The sequence below is a fragment of the Chelon labrosus genome (genome assembly GCF_963514085.1).
Source record: "Chelon labrosus genome assembly, chromosome: 7".
NCBI classification, from domain to species: Eukaryota; Metazoa; Chordata; class Actinopteri; order Mugiliformes; family Mugilidae; genus Chelon; species Chelon labrosus.
The window spans coordinates 19,535,803-19,560,951 of NC_140343.1; the positions used below are offsets into that span (position 1 = coordinate 19,535,803).

The following is a 25,149-nucleotide window of genomic DNA, read 5'->3' on the forward strand; positions in this document are numbered from 1 at the left end:
TTGTGCCCCAGCAACCCCAGTGACTACAGAGAGGTGGCCCTGATCTCCCACATAATGAAGACCTTTTTTCTGGTAACTTCGCAGGCTCGAGCATGTCTCGACACTCAACTGGCCCACCTCCAGTTCGCCTACCAGCCATGACATGGAGTTGAGGATGCCATCATCTTTCTACTCAACCGCGCATATGCTCACCTGGACAAACCGGAGAGTACTGTGAGGGTCAAATTCTTTGACTTCTCCATTGCTTTTAACACCATCAGGCCGACTCTTCTGTGTGAGAAGCTTAAAGTACCTCAGACTAAGACTACCTCACTGAAAGACCACTGTATGTGCGGCTGCAACACGGTGTGTTAGACAGGGTGGTCAGCAGCACGGGGGCTCCTCAGGACTTCAACTACCAGACATAGTCCTTCCACCTTCAGAAGTTTTCTGATGACTCTGCGGTAGTATGATGTATCAGTGATGGTGAGGAGGCCGAGTACAGAACTGTGGCGGTCACGTGGTGCCCTGTTACCGTCCGGGGGGCCCATGTGGACAGTATCTGGGAGTGCACACTGACAATAAACTGGACTGGTCGAAGAACACTGAGGCGCTCCACAGGAAGGGCCAGCATCGACCGAGGTCCTTCAACATCTGCCGGACAAATGTTGAGGATGTTCTATGAGTCTGTGGTGGCCAGTGTGCTCCTGTACGCCGTTGCATGATGGGGCAGCAGGCTGAGAGTGGTAGATGCTAACAGAATCAACAAACTGATCTGCAAGGCCAGTGATGTTGTATGGGTGGAGCTGGACTCTGAACATAGTGTCATAGCGGAGGATGTTGGAGACCACTCCACAACACACTGGGCAGTCTAAGGAGCACCTTCAGAACGCCACAGAAGGTCATTCCTGCATGTAGCCATCAAACTCCTCGCACCGAGTGTTGGTCACTCTTAACTCTTTTATAATTTATTTGCAACTATTTTACCTCCATGAGGGGCCGTTAGGGACATTATTCAGAGTTAGCCTCTCACATACACACGTCAAACGCAAAACTCTTACACACACACGTCAAATGCTCTCACATACACACGTCAAACGCTCTCACATACACACGTCAAATGCAAAACACTCACATACACACATAAATGCTCTCACATTGTCAAATGCTCTCACATTTATATGTCAAATGCTCTCACATATACATGTCAAAATGCTCTCACATATACATGTCAAAATGCTCTCACATATACATGTCAAACGCTCTCACATTTATACGTCAAATGCTCTCACATATACATGTCAAAATGCTCTCACATATACATGTCAAACGCTCTCACATTAACATGTCAAACGCTCTCACATTTATACGTCAAATGCTCTTACATATACATGTCAAAATGCTCTCATATACATGTCAAAATGCTCTCACATTAACATGTCAAATGCTCTCACATTTATACGTCAAATGCTCTCACATATACATGTCAAAATGCTCTCACATTAACATGTCAAAATTAAATAAAAACAGAAGGCGTTTGAGTAGAAAAGGAAGTTGTTCGAGGAAAAGCAGAAGTCGGGTGAAAGCGCGAAACAGACGCAAAACGGGTTAACTAATTGAAACTGTATTGGTGGTTTGCAGTCACGTGATTCCAATGACGCGCAAATTTCAGATGCGCGTCATATCTTTATTTTTTTGACCTTGTAACTTTATAGGAGAAACAGCAACAAAATAACTTCCTTGAAGGATTAATAAAGTATTCTGATTCTGACTCTGATTCTACTGAAAGGTTAGAGAAAGGTCAGCAGACCTGGAAGCCTAAAACTTGACATTTTGAAAGGGCTACAGATTCTTTGAGTTTACGCCACAAGCTATGGCTAAGACAAACCCAAAACACAGTAGCTGAACTACATCTCCCAGCTGGCATGGGGCCTCCTCCTCCTCTGGGGATCAGAGTTTCCAGCTCCTCCTTGTACTAAGCAAAATACTCTCAAACAGGAAAAACAAACAAAAAAAAAAAAATCCAGAATAAATAAATAATAAAAATCGTTGAATTCTCTACACTTCAGTCATAAATAGTCTTATTCATTAATTTATGCTTTTTTTTGAGTAAAAATGTATCAGGGAGGATTTTATTTTGAAAGTCTTTTAAGTACATTCTCGTTAGCTGGATATTAGTTTGCTCAGCTGAAAAAAAAATCTCAGTTGAAACATACTGTATTTTCTTAATAAGAGTCTGAAACTGTAAACTTTTGTTTGAAACAAAAGGTTTGCAGGGGGTTAGTCGTTTTATTTTGACAGTTCAAAACAGGAATTGCCATGAGTGGAGTTACACACTTGACACACTTTTGAACTTCAGTACTATGAGTGTACGTGGTAGGTTAACCAGTGGTTATTTTCTCATGTAGTGTCTAGCGTTCAACCTAACAAAAGAAGTGGGCATATATCGAAGAGAGCAGCCGGACACACAGTATGCTTCCTCGCAGGCAGGACTACGGGCTGAAGAGGAGCGCAGGGGCGCGCAGCGGCTCGGTTATAAACTTTCGGACAACGGTGAGCCCGGGCTCGGTCCGCCGCAGCTCCGCCGTGCTGCCGTCCGTGCTGACGTTCCTGGTGATCGTAGCATCTGGAGGCCTGCTGCTCATGATAGAGAAAGGAATGCTGAACAGCATGGAGACGCCTTCACCGCGGGGTAACGGCAGGCGGCTGGACTTCATCCGGCAGGCTGGGAAACACAGCCCGGATAGCGCCGACGTGGAGTCCCAGGTAAAATAATGTAACGCCCCAGTAATGTTCCCAGGAGAGGTTTTAGTCAAGGCTCGTATATTTCGCAATAGTTGCAGATTACTGTGAGCTTAAAGGCTTCAAGGGTCGACCAAGGGTTACGTCCAGTGTTACTTTTGTTAAAGGCGTTGTTTGTTATTTTCCCTTTTAAACTCACACACACTCTGATTAACACTGAATCCGCAGAGATTTGTTAGATGGATCAAATGTCATTCAGGTGGCTCTACCTTCCCCTGTTTAATACACCGATCAGGCGTAACATTATGACCACTGACAGGAGAAGTAAATAACATTGACCATCTTGTGACAATTCAGTGTTCTCCTGGGAAACTTTCGGACCTGGCACTCATGTGGATGTTACATAGACATGTAGCACCCACCGAGACCAGACCAGGCACCCCCACCCTATAGCAGTGACACTCCTTGATAACAGCAGCCATCCCCAGCAGGATGCAGCCTGACACAGGCACACACTCAAAAACAGTAGGAACAACTCAAAAAACATTAAGAACTGCACAAGATGTTGACCTGGCCTCCAAATTCACTAGATTCCAAACTTATCATGTATCTGTGGGATGATCCCCTCCCCTCATCCCACAGGACCCGAAGGCCTCCACTAATAACATTATGTTGCCAGACACCACAGGACACCCTCAGAAAGCCCATGCCATATTCTCTGATAAGTCATAACTGTTAAGAGGCACAAGGGACACAATATTAGGAAGGCGGTCATAATGTTACGCCCGATTGTTATACATTACTTTTACATTTCCGGGGTCTGTAACGACCAGTGACTCATCTGTAATTTGTAAAGGAAGCTACTTGGATGAACAGAGAAACTTCTTCAAGAAACCCATCAGCTCAGTCGCCCTTGCTGCAGCTTTGTGTTTTGGATATACTATGACCTAGATGACTGAGAACCTTCAGACATGTGAATAAATGCATCTTCTGGTCTGTTTTTTGTGTCGACAGATCCTCCAGGAGATCCGTAACCGGACCATAAAGACTGTGTGCAGCCAGAAGAACATGCCCCACAGCATCGGGTCCCTGAGCCCCCTGCAGAGGAAGACGCTGCTGCAGCACATCCTGGTGAACGATGAGTACCACTTCCTCTACTGCTACGTCCCCAAAGTGGCCTGCTCCAACTGGAAGAGGGTTCTCAAGGTCCTGAGTGGGGCCCTGGAGAACGTTGATGTCAGCATCAAGATGGACCACCGCAGCGACCTGCTCTTTTTGTCCTCTCTGAAGCCCGAGGAGATCCGCTACCGCCTCAAGCACTACTTCAAGTTTATGTTTGTGCGGGAGCCCATGGAGCGTCTGCTTTCCGCATACAGGAACAAGTTCGGAGAGATCCAGTCCTACCAGAAAAAGTATGGCGTGGAGATCATAAAACGGTACAGAAAGGGCCACGCCAAGGACGCATCTGTCACAGGAGATGATGTGACCTTTGCAGAGTTTGTCCGTTACTTGCTGGATGAGGACGTGGAGCGCATGAACGAGCACTGGATGCCGGTGTACAACTTGTGCCAACCATGTGCCGTTTCTTACGATTTCATCGGGTCCTACGAGCACCTTGAAAGAGACTCAGAGTTTGTGCTCCAGCGCATTGGAGCGCCTCCTTATGTTCACTTCCCAGAGAGGCAAACGTGGTACAAGCCGGTCACCACAGAGACGTTACACTATTATTTGTGCAGCTTACCGCAGAAGCTGCTGAGGGAACTACTGCCTAAGTACATTTTAGACTTCTCTCTATTTACATATCCTCTTCCAAATACAACCACTGAGCACTGCCGGCATTAAAGGTGCAATGTTTTATAGTTGTCAAATTATTTTTTATAGAGAATCGTTTGTACTATTTTTATTCCTAGGAAACAAACAGTATTTGGAGAGCTGTTACACACTTTTACTTGAGATGTCTGCACATCTCTGCAAAATGCTCATTATCAAGAAAGAGACTTGAGTTCAAAATCACTGAAGCTTGAAATCAGCTGCATTACCGTCCATTGTTTTGACTGTTACAGTAAATGAACCGATAAAGTATATAATGATGGAAGTGTTACGGTTGTAAGACCAAACTGTTGTTTTGTTTCTTCATGTTCATTTACTGGCTCTGTGGCTTTAGCAGGCTAAAACACGTGCATTTAAATGGAGGGTTGAGGGTTTCATGTAGAGGTGCGTTTTTGTTTTTATAAGCCTCTCACTCCCAACTATTTACCACCTACTAAAACCAAAGTTAACGTTTGGTGAAGCGCACATTTGCCCTTTCTGGTTTTTGTATCGCTTTATTCAGTGAATAATTTAATAATTTAAACATCATAAAAAAACATGAATATTAAACATAATACACAAAACATTTCTCGATACAGATGTAACCTTAGAAATGTTGGGAATCAAATTCATTTCAGGAACTAATTCACCAAGCTCAATCCTGTTTGTATGAGTGGCTGGTCAACATACTGACAGGGTGTAACAAAGTTTAATGCGAAGTTCGATAGAAAAATTCCCTTTCGTAGGACATTTTTCCATCCCGGGTACCTCTGCATGGACAGAACAATAAAATAGGACGAGGTTATGCTACAGACTAAGTCACCTTCACAATTCATGTCCAGACTCAGGACTTCAAGCTTCTAGTGGTTTCTGACTCACTCATCAGGACCTTCATTTGTCTCTCTAATCCTTGAAGCTCACACTCCTGAAAAGAGAAGGGAAAGAGGCTTTAAAGAATGTTTGGCATTTTTGTCTTTTAGTGTAGCAAACTTTTAAGAGGGACCAAAAGAGGATGGTTTGCAGTGTGTTACAACTAGGTTTAATGCAATTTAATGAATGAAAATAGTCTCACTGTTTTCATGTCCAACATCTTACTTGTCTGCTGACTTGTCAGTGGAGCGGTCGAGACTTCGGAGGATGGAGCGTTCTGGGGAGATCTGGTGAAGACTGCCAGAGGAACTGAGCGGTGAAGAGCTCCGCAGGGACGAGAATGACAAACCCTGTCTGCGCATCTCCTGAACTGCTCTTTCACTGAGGACACAGGGACAATGAGACAGGCTTAAAATGTGCAGTTTCAACCCCCTGTCTTGTTACATCCTAATACATGTGGCTACATGTTTCAAATCTTGCCAAATACCTAAATAAATGTAAAATGTGGTTTCAGCTTAAACATTTGTATGTTTTCCTGGTCTGAGATTTGGGCTGCACTTGATTCTGGCTTGAAAATGTGCCTATCGTGATACACAAAATCCAATGTTACATGTAGGCAACAAAGAAATTGATTTGTTCAGTTCATTTTTTTTTAAAGTTCAGCATCCGTAAAGAGAAAAAATACTTTTTCAACTTATCTGCTTTCTTTTATAATTCTCTGAGCGTCTTTTTTTTTTTACAAAACAACATCACAAAAAAAACAGAAGAAAACGGCAGAGGAACATGTGAGTGTCAGTGTGAAGCTCACCGTTCAAAGCGCTCAGTGGTCAGCTGTCTTTTCAGGACATCCATCTCTGTCTGCAGCTGAGACACTTTGCCACGGAGTTGGGACACCTCCCTGGCATGCTCTGCACTTTACGGACACGCGCGCGCACACACACACGATTATTTAGCAACCTTTTTTAAAAGAAATGACACCGTGTTCTGTATAAACCATTGACTGAACTGGATTTATTTACGTTTTGCTGTCAGCCAGGGTGAGCCTGTCACGTAGGACTTTGAGCTCGGACTCTCTCTCGCTCGCTGTCAGATGTGTTTGGAACTCCTTGTGCCGATTGGTGGAGAGTAGCGTCTCGAGGTTACGCACAGTCAGCCTCTCACTGGCTAGTTGCTTCTTCAGTAGCTCAGCTTCTGACTGAACATCCTCTAGTTCTCCAGTGACCTAAACCAGAGAGCAGAGAAAATGATAAAATAAAAAAAATAAAACAACTGCTCACATAGCTGCATGCATGCTCTGTGGAATGTGACCAGTGCCAAGACTAAAAGATGTGGGTTTAAAAATAAGTCAAAACAGCTGCAGGCCTCACCCTCTCGAGGTCCATGCTCTTGGAGGTAAGCTGACGTGCAGTGAGCTCCTTGCCAGAGTCCAGCTTGACACAAAGCTCCCTGACAGAAGCCAGATCCGAGAGGAGGGCGGCTTTCTCCTCCTGTGCTTTGCGCAGCTCCTCCTCAAGTCGGGACATCCCACGGACCAGGGAGGATACTTGGGCCTCATAAGCCTGCAGGGCCTGCATGTGCTTGGAGAAACAGCAGGGTGAAGGTGAAACCCTACAACAGCTGTCAGTAGTGTCAATGTTTTTTTTTCCCTAATCTCGTGTCTCACCTGCTGGATTTCTCTCTCCTGGTTGCCAAGGGTATCTCTGAGGCGCCTGCGTTCTGTGTCTGAGGAGAGCAACTCTAGGCGGATGGAGTTATTGAGGCCCTCAGCCTGCTGCAACTTCTGCTCCCGGTCCTCCGCCTCAGAGTGGGCCATCCTGAACCTCTCCAGCAAATTCCTGTTTTCCTGCTCCTGTGGGTCAACAATCAAAACGGGGCTCTTCAGAGTGTCCAGATACTTCTGATATATAATGTTGCACTAACATAACTCTCATAACACACAGCCACACATATCAGAATGACATTTTAGTTTATCAGTTGTAGTAATATGTGGTCCTCTCTTGCCTTTGTGGCCATTAGTTTTTCTATTCTGGACACTTCAGAAATATAAGAGTGGACCCTCAACTTCAGCTCATCCCTCTCATGCAAAGCCTCCTCCATTTCCACATGTACAGTCTGGACAAAAAGACAAGAGAAGTTTGAGTTAGTTCTTTTTTTTGGTGAGGACACAGAGTGCTGTAATTTTCTTTGAACAGGACAAAAGAAAATAATAAGATAAGACTTTATTCATCCCCGTGGGGAAATTAGGGACCGATTGGTGATTCCTTAATTACTTGGTTCTCTCTAGTCATTGTGGCCAGGTCATCTTGCAGCCTCCTGTTCTCTCTGATTGTGATTTCTTTGTCTCTCCTGAGTCCGACCAGCTCCTCCTGTGATGCATCCAGCTGTCTCCTCAGACTGGCTATCTCCCGCTCACGGCTGTTTACCGCTCCTTGCAGCTGGCTGAAAGGATTAAAATCACCACATGACAACAGGTCTATTAGTTCTTTAAAAGGAAGAGATGACTCGTTGTACTGGCTTTTTATCATGACGTTCAGGCCTGTTCAGACCTGGTTGTCTGAGTGATCTGTTTGCAAGGGCAGGCACACCCAGGGTGCATTAAGGTCACATTTGAGTGATCCACTATTTTGAATGATGAAACTTTGACCGTCTCTCGAGATGCATTTGAATATGCTTATGTCAGATGCGAATAAAGTAGCTGGTTACCTGTGACAACGCATTCAAATAACCAAGTCTGAATGGCCCCAAAGTCATAAAAAAAACATTCAGAACTGCGACAGCATTATACTCACGCTACTGTGGTGTCCATGTCTCTGACTGTGAGTCTCACGTCTTCCAGGGCCTTTTCCTGTGTAAATGCCAAAGAATTACCCTCATTCTTAAAAGCACAACCACCTTTAGCTTTTTTAAGTTTAGTTGCACTGTGACTGTGCTCTAATCAAGATTACCACGTTATCAGACTTATGACAACTGCTTGACGCCTCATATAAACAGTGGCTAAACTACACTGCCTGGCAAAAAGAAAAGTCGCCACCAAAAAAAGGTCACACACACACATTCGCTGTGGCATTGTTTCGATAAGCTTCCGCATTGTCACAAGATTTATTTCCATCCAGTGTTGCATTAATTTTTTGCCAAGATCTTGTATTGATGATGGGAGAGTCTGACCACTGAGCAAAGCCTTCTCCAGAACAACCCAAAGATTCTCAATTGATGGAATAACCTGGTCATTCAGTATATTCAGGTAGTCAGCTGACCTCATTCTTTGGGCACATAATGTTGCTGAACCGAGACCTGAGCAACTGCAGCAACCCCAGATCATAGCACTGCCCCCACAGGCTTGTACAGTAGACACTAGGCATGATGGGTGCATCCCTTCATCTGCCTCTCTTCTTACCCTGGTGCCCCCATCACTCTGGAACAGGGTAAATCTGGACTCATCAGACCACTTGACCTTCTTCCATTGCTCCAGAGTCCAATCTTTATGCTCCCTAGCAAACTGAAGCCTTTTTTTTTTCCAGTTAGCCTCACTGATTAGTGGTTTTCTTAAGGCTACACAGCTGTTCAGTCCCAATCCCTTGAGTTCCCGTCTCATTGTACGTGTGGAAATGCTCTTACTTTCACTATTAAACATAGCCCTGAGTTCTAATGTTGTTTTCCTTCAGTTTCATTTCACCAAACATTTAAGTGATCACAGACCATGATCAAACAGGATTTTTTTCCGACCACATTTCTTCCTCAAAGACTATCCTTCCAGTTTTTAATAATGCGTTGGACAGTTCTTAACCCAGTTTTACTAGTTTCTACAGTCTCCTTAGATGTTTTCGCTGCTGGATGTATGCCAATGATTTGACCCTTATCAAACAGACTAAGATCTTTTCCGCAACCTCAGGATGTGTCTTTCTACATGGTTGATTAAGAAATAAGAAGCTACTCATTGCATCAGTTGGGGTTAAATAACTTGTTGCCAGCTGAAAGATAATCACCCATGGAGTAATTATCCAATAGGAGGCTCGTACCTGTTTGCTTAGTTAAATCCAGGTGGCGCCTTTTTTTTTGGCCAGACATTGTATATTGAATATATTTTGTATTGGAAGAAGATTTGGTCCCTTATATTTATAACTGCTCATGCCTTGAGCTTTTACATCCAGTATGGACAGAAGGCACAATAACAGACATAATTACATTTTTAATGTACATATTTGCTTGTTAATATTTTCATGAGATCTTACAAATGTGACCCCATCCTTCAATAAAAAACTTGTTGTGTCTGTGAGGTTTGTTTGTGATGGCTACCTTCTTGGACAGCTGCTCCTGGACAACAACCAGTTTTTCAGTCTTTTGATCCACGTCATCCTGCAGAGCATCTTTCTCTCTATCCAGGGCAGAGATCGACTTGTGAAGAGCAGCTACTTCCTCTTTATGCTTGGAGCTCTGCTGACTCAGCTCCCCTGGCAGACAAACCGAAAATTAAGCAAAGAGTCGAGCAGCGGTCGAAAGAAAGGCAGAAACAGAATACAGCACCAACCTATTCTCCCCTCAAGTTTTTCAATCTGCTCATGGGCAGCATGAAGCTCATTCATCTTCACAGACAGCCTGTACTGGGTATCAGACAGCGACTGCTCCATCTGCTCCTGTAGCAACCTGACGGACAGACAGTGAAAAGTCTGTCAGCCACCCATGGGTCAATTTCTTCAGAAAAGCTCTGCAGCGGAAGAGGAGATGGGGGATGTGCACATCACTGGCCAGTTTCAAACCTGAGAGCATTCGACTCAGCCCTCTGCTGTGCAACCTCCTCTGCATTGTGGACCAGAGTAGTAGACCGAGCCTTCAGCTCCTCTTCCACAGCTTCCCTGCTCTCCTTCAGCAGGCACACCTGAGCCCGCAGATCCAGTCTCTCCCGCTCCAGCTACACCCCAAAGCACACCATGTGCCACATGAAAACACAAAAAGAAAGCCCTATTAGAACCAACGTTAGAGTAGTGGACTCATATTATCAGAGCTGGGTAGGGGAAAATATTAGAACAGATTCATTGAATTAGCGATCAGGCTCACACTCTTGACAGTGTTTTCAAGATCAAGAATCCTCCTCTCCTCTCCTTGTCTGTCCGTGACACCTGACGTCTGGGCAACCTGCAAATACATATAACATAAGAATTAGTATCCACTCTCTGTTATAAAACACATTTACAAGGTCAGGTGGTTTCTGAGTTGAGCAAGGGGGTTGACTCAATTCGTGCTACTTTTCATAATCAATTAATGAACAGGTTATATCTTCAAATGTGATCATCTGGTCTATAAAATTTCTAATTTCTCGTTTTGTTTGACCAACAGTCCTTTTCTAAAACTCGTTTTGTTTGATGAGGAGTCCTTTTCTAAAACAGGGAACTAAAAAAAAAAAGACATTTTTGATGATTTTGGTTAGAAAAATTACTCACATGATTCATAAATTAATACCGATGTCAACCTCCTGTCAAAATTACCCAATCACTTTTTTTTTTTTTTTGAAAGAACACAGGATATGTCACTGAGTAACACTGTATAATGTAAAGTAAAAATAACTGACTCAGCAACAGGAAGTCATCATGAAATCCTTACAGTCAGAGGCAGAATCACTTGCTGATTTCCAATTAAGATGCTGCTATTGTTGACTAATTATCTCCGTAAGAACTAGGGTGCATCTGAAATTCAGATGCACCCTAGTTCTTATTGATGATTCAGATTCTGAATCATGAATGCCGTTACTCTTGGACTGACCTTTAACCTCTCCATCAGTGTGTCTCTTTCAGTGCTCAGCTGTTCAATTTTTACTTCTGCCCGTTTCAGCTCCTCCTGCAGTTTCAAGACGTCAGCTGACAAATCTAAGCTATGGGCCAACTTCAGGTCGTCTTGAGCCTGAACGAATGAGATCGTTTTCAGAAGTGTAAAACACTGTTGTTGTTTGTTTTAGGTACAGACCTGGTAGTAGAATGTCATTTAAACTTACTTGTCTAAACAGGGCTTTGAAATGGTCTCTCTCTGTGCTGAGGGCCTTCACATTGTTTTGAATGTCCTCCATGTGCTTCTCAAAGTCCAAAAGTGCAGCCTTCAGCTCATCTCTTTCCTTAATTAAACGAACCAGCTCTGCCTCTGGAACACCTCCCTAAAAACATGAAACCATCATACCACAGTCATTTCACATTCATTTTAAGAAAAAAATGCCTTTTTTGTGTTTAAACTCTTACCCTGATTACTTTAGACCTTGGACTCCTGCCTCTGGGGCTTAACTCCAGACCACCCACTCCTCTGACTCTTTTGTAGCGTTCTGCCTCTAAGCGATAGTAATCCCTCTCCTCCTCTAGGCTCTTGACAAATGCGTCCAGACGAGACGGAGAGCGTTCTCTCCCACAAACACCATGTTTGGCACGCATGGTCTCCAACTCCAGCACCAGGTCTTTATCTAAGAAACAGCAACAAGTCCGTAACACAATAACGTGAACAATGCAAAAATACATTTCAACAGTTGAGACACAAAAAACTACGGCTTACCAGCTGCCATCATTTTTTCCACTTTTTCCTGCAGCCGGATTTTCTCGTTCTCCAGGAAATTCACCAGTCCCTCCATCTTCTCATTCTGCTCTTTGAGCTCTACTAGCTGATCTCTAAGGCGGTCTTTTTCATAGTCACCTTCTGACTGCTCCTGAATTTAACAATTTCCAGCAACAGCAGTTTATCAGTACTTAACATAAAGCAAAAAACGGAAAAATCAAATTATGACATAACATGCACTGTGCATACCCTTCTTGTTTTTGTGATAATATCCTCCAGGTCTTCAATTATTTTTTGCTGCCTCTGAATTTCTTTCTGTTGACAAAACATCGTGGCTTCTGAGTGTTGTTTTCGTTGTGCTAAATCACTGTTTACCATCTTATCTATTTATACTTGGTGTTTCTGTAAATGCAGTTTATTTCATTTTGTGTCTTTTTGTATTCTTACTTTAGTTTCTTGTAGCTCCATGTCAGCAGTTTCCAACACTCGCTCCTTGTCCATCTCCAGGCGCAATGCGAGGTCGTCTATGTGCGTCAGCTCTTCACACAGCTCAAGGTTCTTTAAAGACAGACTGGCTACTTCGCTGGAGGCATCCTTCTTCTTCTGCTGCAGTCCCTCTATCTTCTCGTCCAGCGTCCTGTTTGTCTCCTGTAGGTACTCAATCTGTTTAACATAAAGAAACAGTTATCTCGTACCATCAATCATTCTTATCTTCCAGAGAAAAAATCTGCTGTAAAAACATTCTATCTGCAGTGACAGCTTTGCTTGCCTGAAGGTTGAGATGGGCGATGAGTTTCTCGTTGCTGATGTTCTGAGCTTCCAGGGAAATTACGTCATGAGGTCGTCCTCCATTAAGGCTACGATTCAGACGCCCGATCTCTCTGTCCCTCTCCTCCACCTAATTGAAGTATTTTTAATAAATAAAAGAAGCCCCACATTTTCATTTAGGAACACCTTCACCATCCCAAGACTTAATTTAACTTACCTGAGTATTTAAATGTTGTATACATTGATGAGCATTTTCCAGGTCCAGTTTGACTTTGATGATGTCTTCCTGTAGCTCATGAATTCTACAAAAACACAGTGAGTCAGCAGAGATAATGTAAGCGGAAGCATCAACACATACATCAATCAGCCGCAACATTAAAACCACCATCCACATAAATATTTATGTGGATGTTACTTTGATATATAGCATCACCTGAACATTATTGCAGACCAAACACACCCTCATGGCAAAAGCAAGGAGATATTCCTTGCACCCTGGTGCCATGTATTTCCCACTTATGTGACACACAGGTACCCGGCCATCCATGTGATCCAGAAGAGAACATGTCTCATCAGACCAGGACACCTTTTTCCATCGCATCAAGGTCCAGTTATGAGCTTTCAGCAGTAGACAGGGGTCAGCATGGACACCCTGACTGAAAGGCGTAGCTAGTTCCTGCTTTTCCTTCCTTGGACCACTTTTAATCTTGAAAACTGAAAACCACGAACACCACAAAGAGCTGCAGTCACCTGGCCATCGCAATTTGGCCCTTTCAAAGTGTCTTAAATCCTTACACTTGCCCGTTGTTCTGGCTTCTAACACATCAACTTTTAAGCACCAACTATTTACTTGATGCCTCATATATCCCAGCAACTGACAGGCGACATGATAACAAAGTCATCAGTTTTATTCACTTGACCTTTGAGTGGTCACAATATCATGGCTGACTGGAGTATACCAACCAATCCCTCTCAATAACACTGTACCGTTGTCACAAAAGAAGACAAACCTTCCATCTGCCAGCTGCAGCAGGTCGGCTATATATGGATCATCGGGCTGCAGCACAGGATAAGCTGAAGTAGAAGAGGGAGGTACGAGCTCATCAATCTGCATCCTCTGCCGTCTGAAAGGAATACTGCGCTTTTTTCCACCTGTGGAAAGCGAAGACTGATTTTAGATTGCTCTTTACACGTGGAGTAAGACAAAGCTGAGCACAGCTGGGGTCAGAGCACCTGCCTTTACCTGGTGTCTGCACAACAGCTTGCATGTTCTTTTCCTGCAGCTGCTGGATGCGCTCAGCTTTAGCCTTGCTATCCTTCTCCAGGCAGCGAACCTTGTGCACATACTGATTATTTAAAAACTTCAGATCTGACGTCTCATGGTCCAGTTTCCTGATGTGGGCTTTCAGCTCTGGAACAAGGTGGAGTGTACGGGGTTAACTAAACAGTATTTTGTGTATGCAGGTGATGGGGTGTTGGGGTATGTTGGGGGGGAAAAGGTTTCAGACTGCGCTGAGGAAGGCGAGTTTACCTCTGGAGACACGATCTTTCTCCTCCTTCAGCTTTAGCAGCTCTAGGTGCAGCTCATTGTTTTCCCTGACCACCCGGCCATTCTCTGTCCTGTATGGCTCCAGGAGAGCATCAAAGTTTCGGCTTTCTTTCTCAGTCTTCCCTGCTGACAGTTTGGCATTGCGTAGGCTTTCAGTTGTGTGGACCAGGTCACTGTGACACAGAAGAGGACACGATTGAACTTACTATCTGACCATCAGCGAGTGAGTGACAGGCAGGCAGGCAGGTGCAGTAAAACAGATGCTTCACCTGAAGAGTTTCTCCACCAGTGGCAGGGACTCTATCCCCAGTGGCTGCCTGTAGCCCAGCTGATCCAGGCGTTTCCGCAAATTGACGAATTTCCTCTCTGCGCTGCTGTTCATGGCTGTGATGTGGCACGGAAGCACAACAAAGCACGGGTTATATTAATAAGCAGGACAGCTAGTTCAGAAGACACGTAGAAACTTGTCAAACGTACAAACTGTGTCGTGTAAGGACCTGTGCAGAGTGTACGTCTTAAGAGACTAAAAGCGTTAGCCATGTATTTGGTGTTAGCTAATGTTATGTAGCCAGCTTACCGTTAAGTAGGGTAGCTAATAAACCGACATTAGCCTTTTATGCGGTTTAATATTAAGCTACCAGCTGTTGCTAGCATTATCCTGATTTTGAACACCGTTAACCACGTCGCTGGCGTTAAATCTCAGAAATGTCCAACTTTTTTTTTACCTTACTTCTAAGCACACTGCTTTCCTCGCGGCTAACGCTAGCTACCCCAACGTCAGTGTAATTCTACATCACCGACATAAACGTCTCGTCTGTCGTACCAACTACTTGTACTACCCTCATTATAACATTACGCGTATTTCTTCCTTATAGCTAGATAATGGTTCACTCTTTCGGTTAACATGTTTCCGCGGTAAAGAGGTTTGAAAAGAGCGCCGATGGTCTCCGGTTTGGATTCGTCACCATGGAAGTCAAGAGACTCGGCGGCGGAACATCTGGGGCGGCGTGTTTTGCGAACCGGCGTCGTCCGTACAGAAGGAGGAGGGGTGGAGTCAGCGCAGATATTCAGCTCAAGCACACATGTCCTTAACAGTAAAATAAATTAAAAACGTGCGTCAGATTCATTGGAGGGCTGCTGCATGTAGATTTATTATGTACATATGGCATGGAGAAATAACAAAAATATGAGTATTCAGAGCAGACATGTTGAGTCTTAAAGAAACAGACACACAAGCAATGCGGCAAGAGACAAAGAGGAAATGTTCTTAAAAACACAAAACACTACAGGGTAGTTTGTGAGTTGCTAGTGTGTGTTCAGCCAGTAAGAGGCAGTAGTGAATCATTAAGGAACAGTGCAAAAAAAAAATAAAAAAAAATAGCCAAACTAATGAGACTGAGCGATGCTGGAGAAGTACTCCAACATGTCCTGGATGGTAAACTCCATGGTGATTCCAGATCCAGGGTAACATCTGCCTATCAAATCTTCAAAGTGCTTGTACTGACGGATGAACTCGTCTTGCATGGAGTGCCACACCACCTGGTGGAGTAAACAAGGCAGTACAATATGTTAGGATGGAAACAGCCGAGCAGCTCCTTCCCGTACAAGTTCAGAGTTTCTCACCTGTAGAAGACTTTCTTCTTCACACAGATGTTTGTCAACCTTCTTGTAAAGGTTGTCGAGTCCCTTTTTCACCTCTTTGCCAGGGTACTCTTTGATAACCTTGCGCAGCTCTTGTTTGTTGAAGGCCAGCTGGTAGCTCACCTCCTCCTCGCGTATACCCTGGGCTACACGTGCTTCAACTCCTTCAAAGAAATGCTGCAAGCGAGAGATAGCAGTTTAACCTTCACGACCACCTCGACCTCTTATATCGTGAAAACGTGGTAACTATGAAAATTCTTCTTACGTTGAGTTTTTCTAGAGGCTGTCCTAGAGAGTTGATTACATAAGATTGCAGATGGTCTGTGTATTTATGCTTGGCTTCTCGCCTCTCTGCGTCCAGGCAGGAAATCTTCAGACGTGACAGTGTAGAAAAGATGTGGTGGAAATTCTCCATCATCACAACGTCCCGTGGCGTCTTCTGGCTTTCACTGGCTACCTTCTCCACTGTAAAAACAATTATTATTCAGAGGGCCTCACTTCAATACCACGTCACCTGTAGTCACGCAATATTTGATCTGCGGATGACCAGTGGTCTCACCATTCATGAAGACGGCCCTGATAAGTTTAACATAAGCTTTATCCAGGTCCCCTCGCCGCTCCGCGTTACGGAAGATTGTTTCAGCCAGTTCAGCAAACTCCTCAAACCCAACGACGAAAGACAGGATGCCAACTTTGCTTTTCTTAGAGATCTTCACTTCCTCCATCTGCCTGATCTGACCAGACTGTAAGAAAAAGAGATATTTAAATTAATAACATTAATTTAATGTTTAATTTAGGGATGTCACCACAAAAACAGTGAAAAGCCGATGTCCAGTTTATAATAACTAGGACTGTCATCTACTCACAATGCATTTGTCAAAGTTCCTCTTGACGGTGACCAGCACATTTCCCAGAGTAGTGCTGAGGTAAGAGGCCGGGTCAACGTTCTCAGCTGTCCACACGTGGTGACTCATCTTCACCAGCATGTACAGAGAATGGAAGCTGTCAATCTTGTCACCCAGAGCGATGAGACTGTTGAGCTCTGTCTCGATGCTCTGGAAGATTTTATTCATCATCACCCGCACCGTGTCTTTCCTTTAGTTGGAAAAAAAAACAAAAAAACAGGAAAAATGTTTTTGGATAGGATGGTATATATACATGTTGGTGGTGACATGATGGTTCATATAAATGTTAGCCAGAAGTGTGCGAGTACTCACTCTGATGGCAAGGAGTGTCTGTGTTCTGCCTGGGGAGGAACTCTTGATGGCACAACTCCATCTGAGTCCTCTGTTTCTGGCTGACGGGACAACAGAAATAAAACTTGACAGATCTGAACAAGCATCTACTGTATATGATAGCTGAAATCAAGGCAGCCACTCTCATTGCTGTGTTATTCCACGCTTTCAGGGCAGACAAATTTATCAGTTTCAGATGCCACCACACGAGTACAGCAACTTGGTCTTTCCGTCACAGCCAGTATGTTATTAGAGATGTACCTGTGCGAGGGGGGGTGTAACTGTCTGGTGCTGCTGCAGCTTGAAGAACTTGCTGATGAAGTCTTGCTCTGCGAGACAGAGAGGCTCCAGCTCACTGAGGACCTGCTCAAATATCTGCAGAGACAGAGGCTTTCCATTTCAGCTCTCACAACAGAACGTGCGCACACACATATTGACTACTTTTAAAGCTTTGATTTAAATCTCTAACAGCGTCACCTTGTCAAACTTGGTTCTGTCAGCCACGTCAAGGTCGGAGGCGGACATGTTGCCCATGTCCAGCAGCGAGGACGACTGGGATCGTCGGCTGTTGGAGCCCTGCACTGTCAGCTTGTTCAGGCTTGAGGTAGAGCCTGTCAACTTCCCAGAGCTGCCATGCAGGCCCACTGCAGCATGACAAATATAGTGTGATTTAATGTCATGTGTAAAGTGAGAATGAGTCAAACTGTAAGATAAAGCAAGTCAATTAGGACAATTATCACAATGCTGAGCGGCCAAATAATTAAAAATAACATTAAAGGTTACGTGGCACTGATTATTGAATCAGAACATTTGAATATGCATTCAACACCACTGATAACTAGCGCAAACCATCAAGGTAATGATTTGCAGGGCTATGTATCAGGGTGGCGAACAGGTTTAAGCAAAGGATTCCTTTTAGTGCAGTCATGTAGGGCACAGTGGTGAGAAGCAAAGTGGGTAACTGACAGTGGAATAGCTCCATCCAAATGTCATACTTACTTTCCGTTTCCTGTTTGAGTGCACTCTCTTTCCGCGGAAGCGTAGCTGCAGCCAGTTAGAAAGGCAGGCATCAAAGACAGACACAGGTTAGGCTTAAAACATGCAGCATGGGAGAGGTGAAGCTAGATGTTAGATGTACAAAAAAGTTACAAATATGGTGACGTGCACTGCAGCAGCTCAGGTAGTAGCTCGGACAAACCTCTGGAAAACAAATTCTTTTTGTTTTCAGAAAGAAAAGCTAATACAGAGTGCATGAAGCAGAGTTGTATAATTCCACCACAAGTAAAGCTGAACCAAGGATCCTGTTCAGATTATAAATATTAAAGAACAGAGCATGTAACGCCCCTGTGCAAAGGGAAAAGGACATATTACTGCAGGATAACCCTAGAAGCAGGACTTTGCAAGAACACATAAGTTTGGTAACAAAGACGACGCAGAAAACGCTGTAAAAGAACGAAGCCTTGTTTCCTTGTTTATACATGAACATTTCAGTAATTACTATGTGACAGCAGGATGTAAACACTGGACAAAATAATCAAGAGATGAAGGGAGGTTCAAATCGCTTTTGAATAAACTACATGACAAACTACACCAATGTCATCGAGACACCAAACCATTTCAGTGAAAGAAAGAAGAAAAGAAAAACACCATGTCTACACTCTAATAGGCCTGTGAATTATAGCTCTTACCAAATTTGCCTTTGGCTTCTTTGGATGTGCCCGCCATCTTTATCTTGGCGACCTCGAAGAAATCTTTGATTTCTCGCTCGTATAGTCTGCTCATATAATCAACATAGGTCTGAAAAAAGAGAGAGGACATTTGTTAAGATGTACAATCTACTACATCATGAATCATCATTGAATGAATGCAACAAAGCATTAGACATTAAGTTCATATGTTATTCTTGATTTTTAGTAGTGAGGTTCACTATTCCCATGGATTTAAATGGCGTTCATGCACAGGGGAAGTGAGTCACAAGTAACAATGTATATATGTAATCCTACATAATTCTGTCACTGATATCAGCCTCACTGTTTACTGTTAGCTTTCTTTATACCACAGCTGTATAAAGTTACTAAGTTAGGTTTGTTACGTTGTTATAACTATTTTATAACTACTATTGCATTTATAACAATGGGACTGCTCAAAGCTTGCAGTATAAAAACATTTGTGCCATTTCCACAGTAACCAAAATAGATGTGAGAGTAACATCAATCCCATCTAATCAATTCAATCCCATCTGACTCCAGGCCAGAAAACCAAATGACCATATTTTCCTTAAAAGCTAAAGCGTGGGATTTTTAAAATTGAACATTGATTACATTCAAGTCCATACTAATTGAGTTAACACAATGCTGATCAAGCTAATCGGTGCCAGGTAAATCTCTCTGAATTTTGCAAAATAGAGAATTTTAAATCCGGTGCCGACAGAAGAACACAGACAGAGTAGCTTACAGCCGCTAGGAGTATGCCGAAGAAATAAGAATTTTGAATGTAACCTAGGTTCTATGAATTCTATGAAAACTATCCGGAGGAAATGAAATAGACTTTAGGATGAAGTTTCTGATGCACCAGATAAAGAACAAAACTTGGGATTCACATAAAGGATTAAGCTGCAGGCAAAAAAGGGCAAAGGACAAACACGGATTACAGTCACTGTGGCTTTTCATCACTGGAGAGTGCTGAAAGAACAGAAGGGACAGAGGAACTGTAGGCAGAAGTCCTATGCACATTTTAGCAGTGTTTATACAATTAGGCCCCTTGCCAGAAGGACGAGATATGTTTTCCACACTATAGCTTAAGCTGTTTTGTATGATAAGAGCACTGACCCTTGACAGGCCCTCGTACTTCTCCCTATGGGTGTTCTTTAGCCACTCCATGAGCTTAGCGTAGCGCAGCAGGTCCCTGTGGAGCGGGCTGTGTTTGGGTAGGGTCAGCTCAGCTGTATGCTGTGACAGGGTGGAGCTCTGGTCGTGGCCCTGAGTGACACAGTGAGAACAGATAATTAACAAAATAATCAGTAGGAAAACACAACAACAGGAGAAATCTTACGTTCAGTCCCATTCCATCTTTCTAGAGTAAATACACATAAACACACCACGCTTGCTTCCTATCTCAAACTTATATGGAGATTGTTTTAAACTCCATATCCACCACATTCTCAGCTCAACTTACTGAAAAATATCTCTCTTATGCCCACACTGATGTTGTGCACACTTACCCTCAGTGTTAGCTTGTTCAGTCTATGCTGCTGTTACCATAAGACATGCACGCAGAGCAAACAGGCGCAGCACTTCATGAGATATGAGAACATTAGCAACAAAGCCATGTTACATAGCACCCAAACATGAAAAGCCCTCAGCCGAGACAGTTCGTGAAGGACGAGAAAGATGGACGGCACCTCTTGAGCTCTGAGGTCGGATGAAAGATGTTAAGTAGTTAGAAACGTATTCCATGCACTAGATAATGCACGGTGGTGGGAAGCCTGAGGTCTCATGGCATGTGCACCGTAGTGAGGTGAGAGAGGTCAGACATTAGCAAAGAAGGGGCACGTGGGGGTTGCTGTGAGGGTACTCACTGGAAGTGACAGACAGGAAGACCTATAGAACTGAGGGATGGTCATTTTGAAGTGACTGAAGTGGTTGAACTGACACAGAGACAGAGAGCAAAGTGGGATGATTTAAAGTGAGCAACACAGTGAGTCTAGAACAGGAAGGACACAGCTGGAAGGAAACGACAAAGAAAGCCCAGGAAGAGTCTCAGCTGAAGAGGAAGTTAATGAGGAGAGAGAAAGAAATAGAGGGAGCGTCTGGAAAAGAACAGGACTCCATGTAAGGGCCTCCATTTCACAGCGCACACACATCAGGAAGGTTCTGGCTAGCTATTCTATCTGCTTCCGTGAATTTGTTCACAGTTACTGTGGTTTTTAATAATCAGATGCATTCACTGGTCAAATGTGGTGTACATTCCTTTGTAGATTTGAATTTTCAGACAACCCAAGCTAAAATATATCCAAAAAGACAATATATTTACATATTGTCCTACACACAGACTGATCCACATTTATTCATCGGATCAAACTCACTTCTTTAAAGTTTAGACGCAGAAAAACTAACCTAATACAATATTTCTAAGTAATCCACAAGCTCAGTCTACAAAATAGAAAGTAGAGCTATGTTCAATGCTGCCAAACATGTTGGAACAATAGGAAGCGGGTTACCTGATGAACAAACACATTGTTGAGGTGATTGGTGAGGCGGCGAGCGAAGGTATCCCTCAGCTCAGCAAACAGGAGCTGCTGCTGCGTCACAGCCATAAGCTTGTCATGGCCTACAGAAAGACAACACTTTCATGTCATATCTTGCCTAAATTTCCTACCAAACGATTCAGCCAATCAACAAGCAGTCAGTTACACTTCATGAGGAAACTAACCTGGTCGGAGGGCTACGTTCATGCACTGTAGAAGAGCTTCAGAGGCGTTAATGCAGGCCTCAATGCCTTTAGGGGAGGTCAGGTCTCCCTCCTGCAATGCCCTGATGTGTCCCTTTGACAAGTCCATGTAGTTCTACATGAGGAAAGACAAACCACACTCCTCAAACAATGTCTATTCATCTAGCAATACATTTCATATTAATTTGACCTTCACAGTTTAGATTGGCTTCATGTTACATGTTACTTAAATTCCTGAAAACATAATGTGTTCCTAACCACCAAGAACTGGATCTCATCCAGCAGTTTGCCATTGTTGGTGTTGCTGATCTGAATGAGGCGGTTGCTCTGTGAGATCTGGTCCATCTGCTCCTTCACGCTCTGGAGCATCTCCTCATAGCTGCTCAGCTTCCCCTCGATGGTGTCCACCTCTCCCAACGCCTCATCCAGCAGCTGCATCAGGATATTTACTTGCTTCTCTGATGCCATGATGGACTGAATGTTGGCCTTAAAATAAGAGCCAATAAAAGGGGTTTATTAACCACTGACATACATCACTAAACAAACTAAATTAATGATCATATTTATGTGTCTCGCAAGAGAGTTTCAAAGGTAAAGGCAGTGACGTAGCTTTACTCACCCCATCTAAAACCTGCAGCTCTTTGAAGAGCTTCTCTGCGAAAGCCTCAGCATTGGAGATGGCGTACTCGCACATCTCCATCATGCCCTCAATGTCCTGCTCTTCGCGGGTGCTGAGCTCCTGGTAGTCGTCCAGAGCGTCCTCATCTCCTCCCACAACACTCTGGCTCTCGCCGCTTGGCACAGACTCTAAGCCAGTGACAAGAGATGAAAAACATTTGCGAGCGATTAGCAGCAGCGTAAACTTCGAGACACGTTGTTCTGACTCTGGTTTTGTGCACTTCTTGAAAGGACAACTACAAACTGAGGTCAATGATCGGGACAACTAATTGTCATCTTTTGACTTTAAAACTGCTGTGTAACTGTACACATTTAAAACCAGTGATGAAAATGTAGCATGGATATGAGTACAAACTGTGGCAAGTGGTTAAAAAAAATTACAAGCATGTCTACATTCTGAAACGTGTCGAGCAGCTAATGAAAATCTACGAAGACAGCTAGACAGCTAAAATAATAACTGCCCTTTACGTTACTCTGGAAAAGTTCAGGTCAATAAAATACACGACACATAAATGACCACATGTCATTGAATAATCCTATGAATTAAGGGGGAATAGACAAGTCAAAAAAGTCAAAGGTGGAGTAAAAACATGGTCTAAATGTGTGTTATAATTAATCATGCCCATCCATATTTAATGACGTCATTTAAATAGCAGGGGCTTTGAGGGGGTGAGAGTTTCTAATGAGAATGGTGGGTTGATTTCATGAAGATGGAGAGGAGTGAGGAGAGGGGAAGTTAAGTCCTACCAACCTTCCGCTTTAGGAAGTTCTGGCCAGAGAGAGTTTCAGAGAGAAAAGTGAGAATAAAGAAGAATTTAACACAGAAAACCATACCACAAACCAGGACACAAAGAAGAAGCGGATTATTTTACAAAACATGCCACTGATAAATAAAATCAACCAAGGTCCTGGAGAGATTCTGACTTCTGGGATAAATAGGAAAAACACAGACATTCGCTTTAGGGTCAGCACTGTTGTTTGAGAGAAAAAGACACGCCTTTAAACAAATATAATCAAACCACGGAAAGAGGCATGCAGTCACAAGGGGTGGCCAATGATAGATCATTTACACACCTTCCAGCAGCTGAGAACTGACATTCACAAACTCCACCTTCTTCCTCAGATAACGCTGGTTCAGCTTCCAAATGCAGGAAATGAAGGAGTTTTTTTCAGCAGTGCTGCTGGCCAGCCATCGGTAAACCTTCTCAAAATGGAGGTCAAATTCTGGATTTTCCTAAACCATAAGAGTACAGCGTTAGTCCCAACTGAACAATAAAGAGGGCTTTTATAATAACCTAAATCGTAAAGGAAAATCATTATGTCCCCAACCTTGCTTGCGTCTTTGGCATCTACTTCTGTCAGGTCTCTGAGCTCCCAGGTCTGCTGTCGCTTATAGAAGTCCCCTTTGTCTGACTTTTTCACTTTGACCACTTTAACCTGGACAGGTCTCTCTGTGGTAACTGGAACAGCACAAAGCAGATTATTTGAGAAGCATGTGCGTTTAATCATCAGTAATAACTCACAGGCGTTTCTGTGGTTACATACCGGTAGCACACAAGAAGCAGTTCTTCTTTTTCTTCCCGGCCTTGCAGACATTGACGATGCCGAGGAGACGTTCATCATTGGGTGTGAAGATGTCCCTCTGGAGAGCATGCTTGATGGCTGTCATGGTGGCTACTGGCATACAGAACAGGTGTGTATTACCGTAAGTGATGTACAGCCACTACACATTCATAAACACTCACCTACAACACTACAGACAATAATTTTGGATATAGGCTACCGGACACAAGCATCTTCTTGAGTATGCACATCAACATAAAAGTGACGTAATTGCATTTGCAATTGAAGACGTATTAAGAGGTCTTGAGTCGTTTGGCACTACTACCTCTTTTCTAACGATGTTATCTTAAGGGAGCCGTTGACGTGAAACTTAGTGACCAGGAAACATCACAAATGGGTTAAAAAATCTCCTTGTAAGTCAGCTAACGGTGCTGTCAACGCAGATAAACCCTCCAGAGGCCATTCCTAAAATAAATGTCCTCAACTCCTCTCTGTGGTTCCTGTCTGCTAACGTCTCTGCTAGCTTGAGGGAGTTAGCAGCTGTTAGCATGAAATGAGCTAGCTGCAGAAGCCAAGCAAAAAGTGTCACGACGCGCACGAAATAATTAACTAACCCGCTGACAGCTTTTGGAACCAAAAATGCGTTCTACGTGTATTTTAACAGAGGCATACGTGATAAGCAGCTGTTACCTTGTTTTTGTGAATCCACCAGCCCCTGCAAAGCACCGCCCTCTCACTTCCGGGTTCACAGAAGGGGTTGTCATGTGACAGACCGGCGTCAACAAAGGTCCACCCGCAGAGACGTCATAGTGCAGGGATGCTGCAATTAGTTTCCTCACGTCTTGGTCCCAGATTTGATACGAACAGAAAAATATATCGTTATGTACAATTAGAAGTGTAATTTTACTTACCAGTTCATTAGGTACACTAGTAAAACTAAAATAACTAAGAGAGCTGTTGACTCAACTGTGTATTTGGAGGCTGTGGTTTGTAGTAGTATTGAACTGCATTGTGTTGTACTGACACGTGTTTGTATTATTTTGACAACCCCATTTTAGTCAGAGGGCTAATCTAAACAACAGAAAAACTTTAGTTTGATTCAGTCCAGTTTATCATCACCACAAACTACATCCTCCCTAATGACCATACAGTTGAATGATCACCTTTCTGATGCTGTTTCAACATCCCATGAAGGGGGATATAGTGCAGGACTGTAATATTAGAATGTATTCCTTTTCACTAGAGTCCTTTTTTGAAGAAGTTCACCTTATGGAGCTTTAGTTTTAGAATTTATTATTATTAATATAACTGCAAGTATAGCCTGTAAAACCCTACAATGTA

At 43.5% G+C, this 25,149-nt stretch overlaps 3 protein-coding genes across 9 annotated transcripts; 1 reads left to right on the top strand and 2 right to left on the bottom strand.

The window, feature by feature from the left end:
* The first annotated feature begins 2,286 nt into the window (after positions 1–2,286).
* chst14 (carbohydrate (N-acetylgalactosamine 4-0) sulfotransferase 14) lies at positions 2,287–4,564 on the top strand. Its single transcript, XM_084548591.1, has 2 exons — positions 2,287–2,745; positions 3,736–4,564. The coding sequence occupies exons 1-2, from the start codon at positions 2,452–2,454 to the stop codon at positions 4,561–4,563; spliced, it is 1,122 nt and encodes a 373-aa protein (XP_084404717.1). The 5' UTR covers positions 2,287–2,451; the 3' UTR covers position 4,564.
* A 26-nt stretch (positions 4,565–4,590) lies between these two features.
* cep135 (centrosomal protein 135) lies at positions 4,591–15,341 on the bottom strand. Of its 3 annotated transcripts, none has more exons than XM_084548585.1 (26): positions 14,820–14,931; positions 14,512–14,626; positions 14,225–14,415; positions 13,937–14,104; positions 13,704–13,845; positions 12,911–12,995; positions 12,695–12,823; positions 12,373–12,588; positions 12,175–12,240; positions 11,926–12,076; positions 11,622–11,836; positions 11,384–11,539; positions 11,155–11,292; positions 10,453–10,530; positions 10,155–10,306; positions 9,926–10,041; positions 9,694–9,848; positions 8,190–8,245; positions 7,671–7,839; positions 7,402–7,512; positions 7,064–7,249; positions 6,768–6,968; positions 6,420–6,622; positions 6,209–6,313; positions 5,626–5,781; positions 4,591–5,455 (listed from the first exon to the last, which is right to left on the bottom strand). In XM_084548585.1, exons 2-26 carry the CDS (start codon positions 14,622–14,624, stop codon positions 5,434–5,436), a joined length of 3,480 nt encoding a protein of 1,159 aa, XP_084404711.1. In that variant the 5' UTR covers positions 14,625–14,626; positions 14,820–14,931; the 3' UTR covers positions 4,591–5,433. The 3 variants fall into 3 exon arrangements, with proteins under 3 accessions (XP_084404711.1, XP_084404710.1, XP_084404709.1); XM_084548584.1 differs by lacking the exon at positions 14,820–14,931 and adding an exon at positions 15,208–15,341 and having other exon boundaries at positions 4,593–5,455; positions 6,768–6,977; XM_084548583.1 differs by having other exon boundaries at positions 4,593–5,455; positions 6,768–6,977.
* On the bottom strand, positions 15,216–24,692 carry exoc1 (exocyst complex component 1; the record flags this gene model as incomplete). 5 transcript variants are annotated; one of them, XM_084548587.1, is made up of 19 exons in its annotated part: positions 23,791–24,692; positions 23,575–23,705; positions 23,320–23,479; positions 22,187–22,374; positions 21,826–22,053; positions 21,550–21,682; positions 21,338–21,447; positions 19,947–20,096; positions 18,807–18,915; positions 18,118–18,162; positions 17,596–17,762; positions 17,380–17,493; positions 17,101–17,180; positions 16,750–16,978; positions 16,443–16,626; positions 16,149–16,348; positions 15,866–16,060; positions 15,630–15,781; positions 15,216–15,329 (listed from the first exon to the last, which is right to left on the bottom strand). In XM_084548587.1, coding segments are annotated over exons 1-19 (2,715 nt in total). In that variant the 5' UTR covers positions 23,930–24,692. The 5 variants fall into 5 exon arrangements, with proteins under 5 accessions (XP_084404713.1, XP_084404714.1, XP_084404715.1 ...); XM_084548588.1 differs by lacking the exon at positions 15,216–15,329 and having other exon boundaries at positions 15,629–15,781; positions 23,791–23,922; positions 24,499–24,691; XM_084548589.1 differs by lacking the exon at positions 15,216–15,329 and having other exon boundaries at positions 15,629–15,781; positions 23,791–23,922; positions 24,134–24,691.
* Positions 24,693–25,149: the final 457 nt, after the last annotated feature.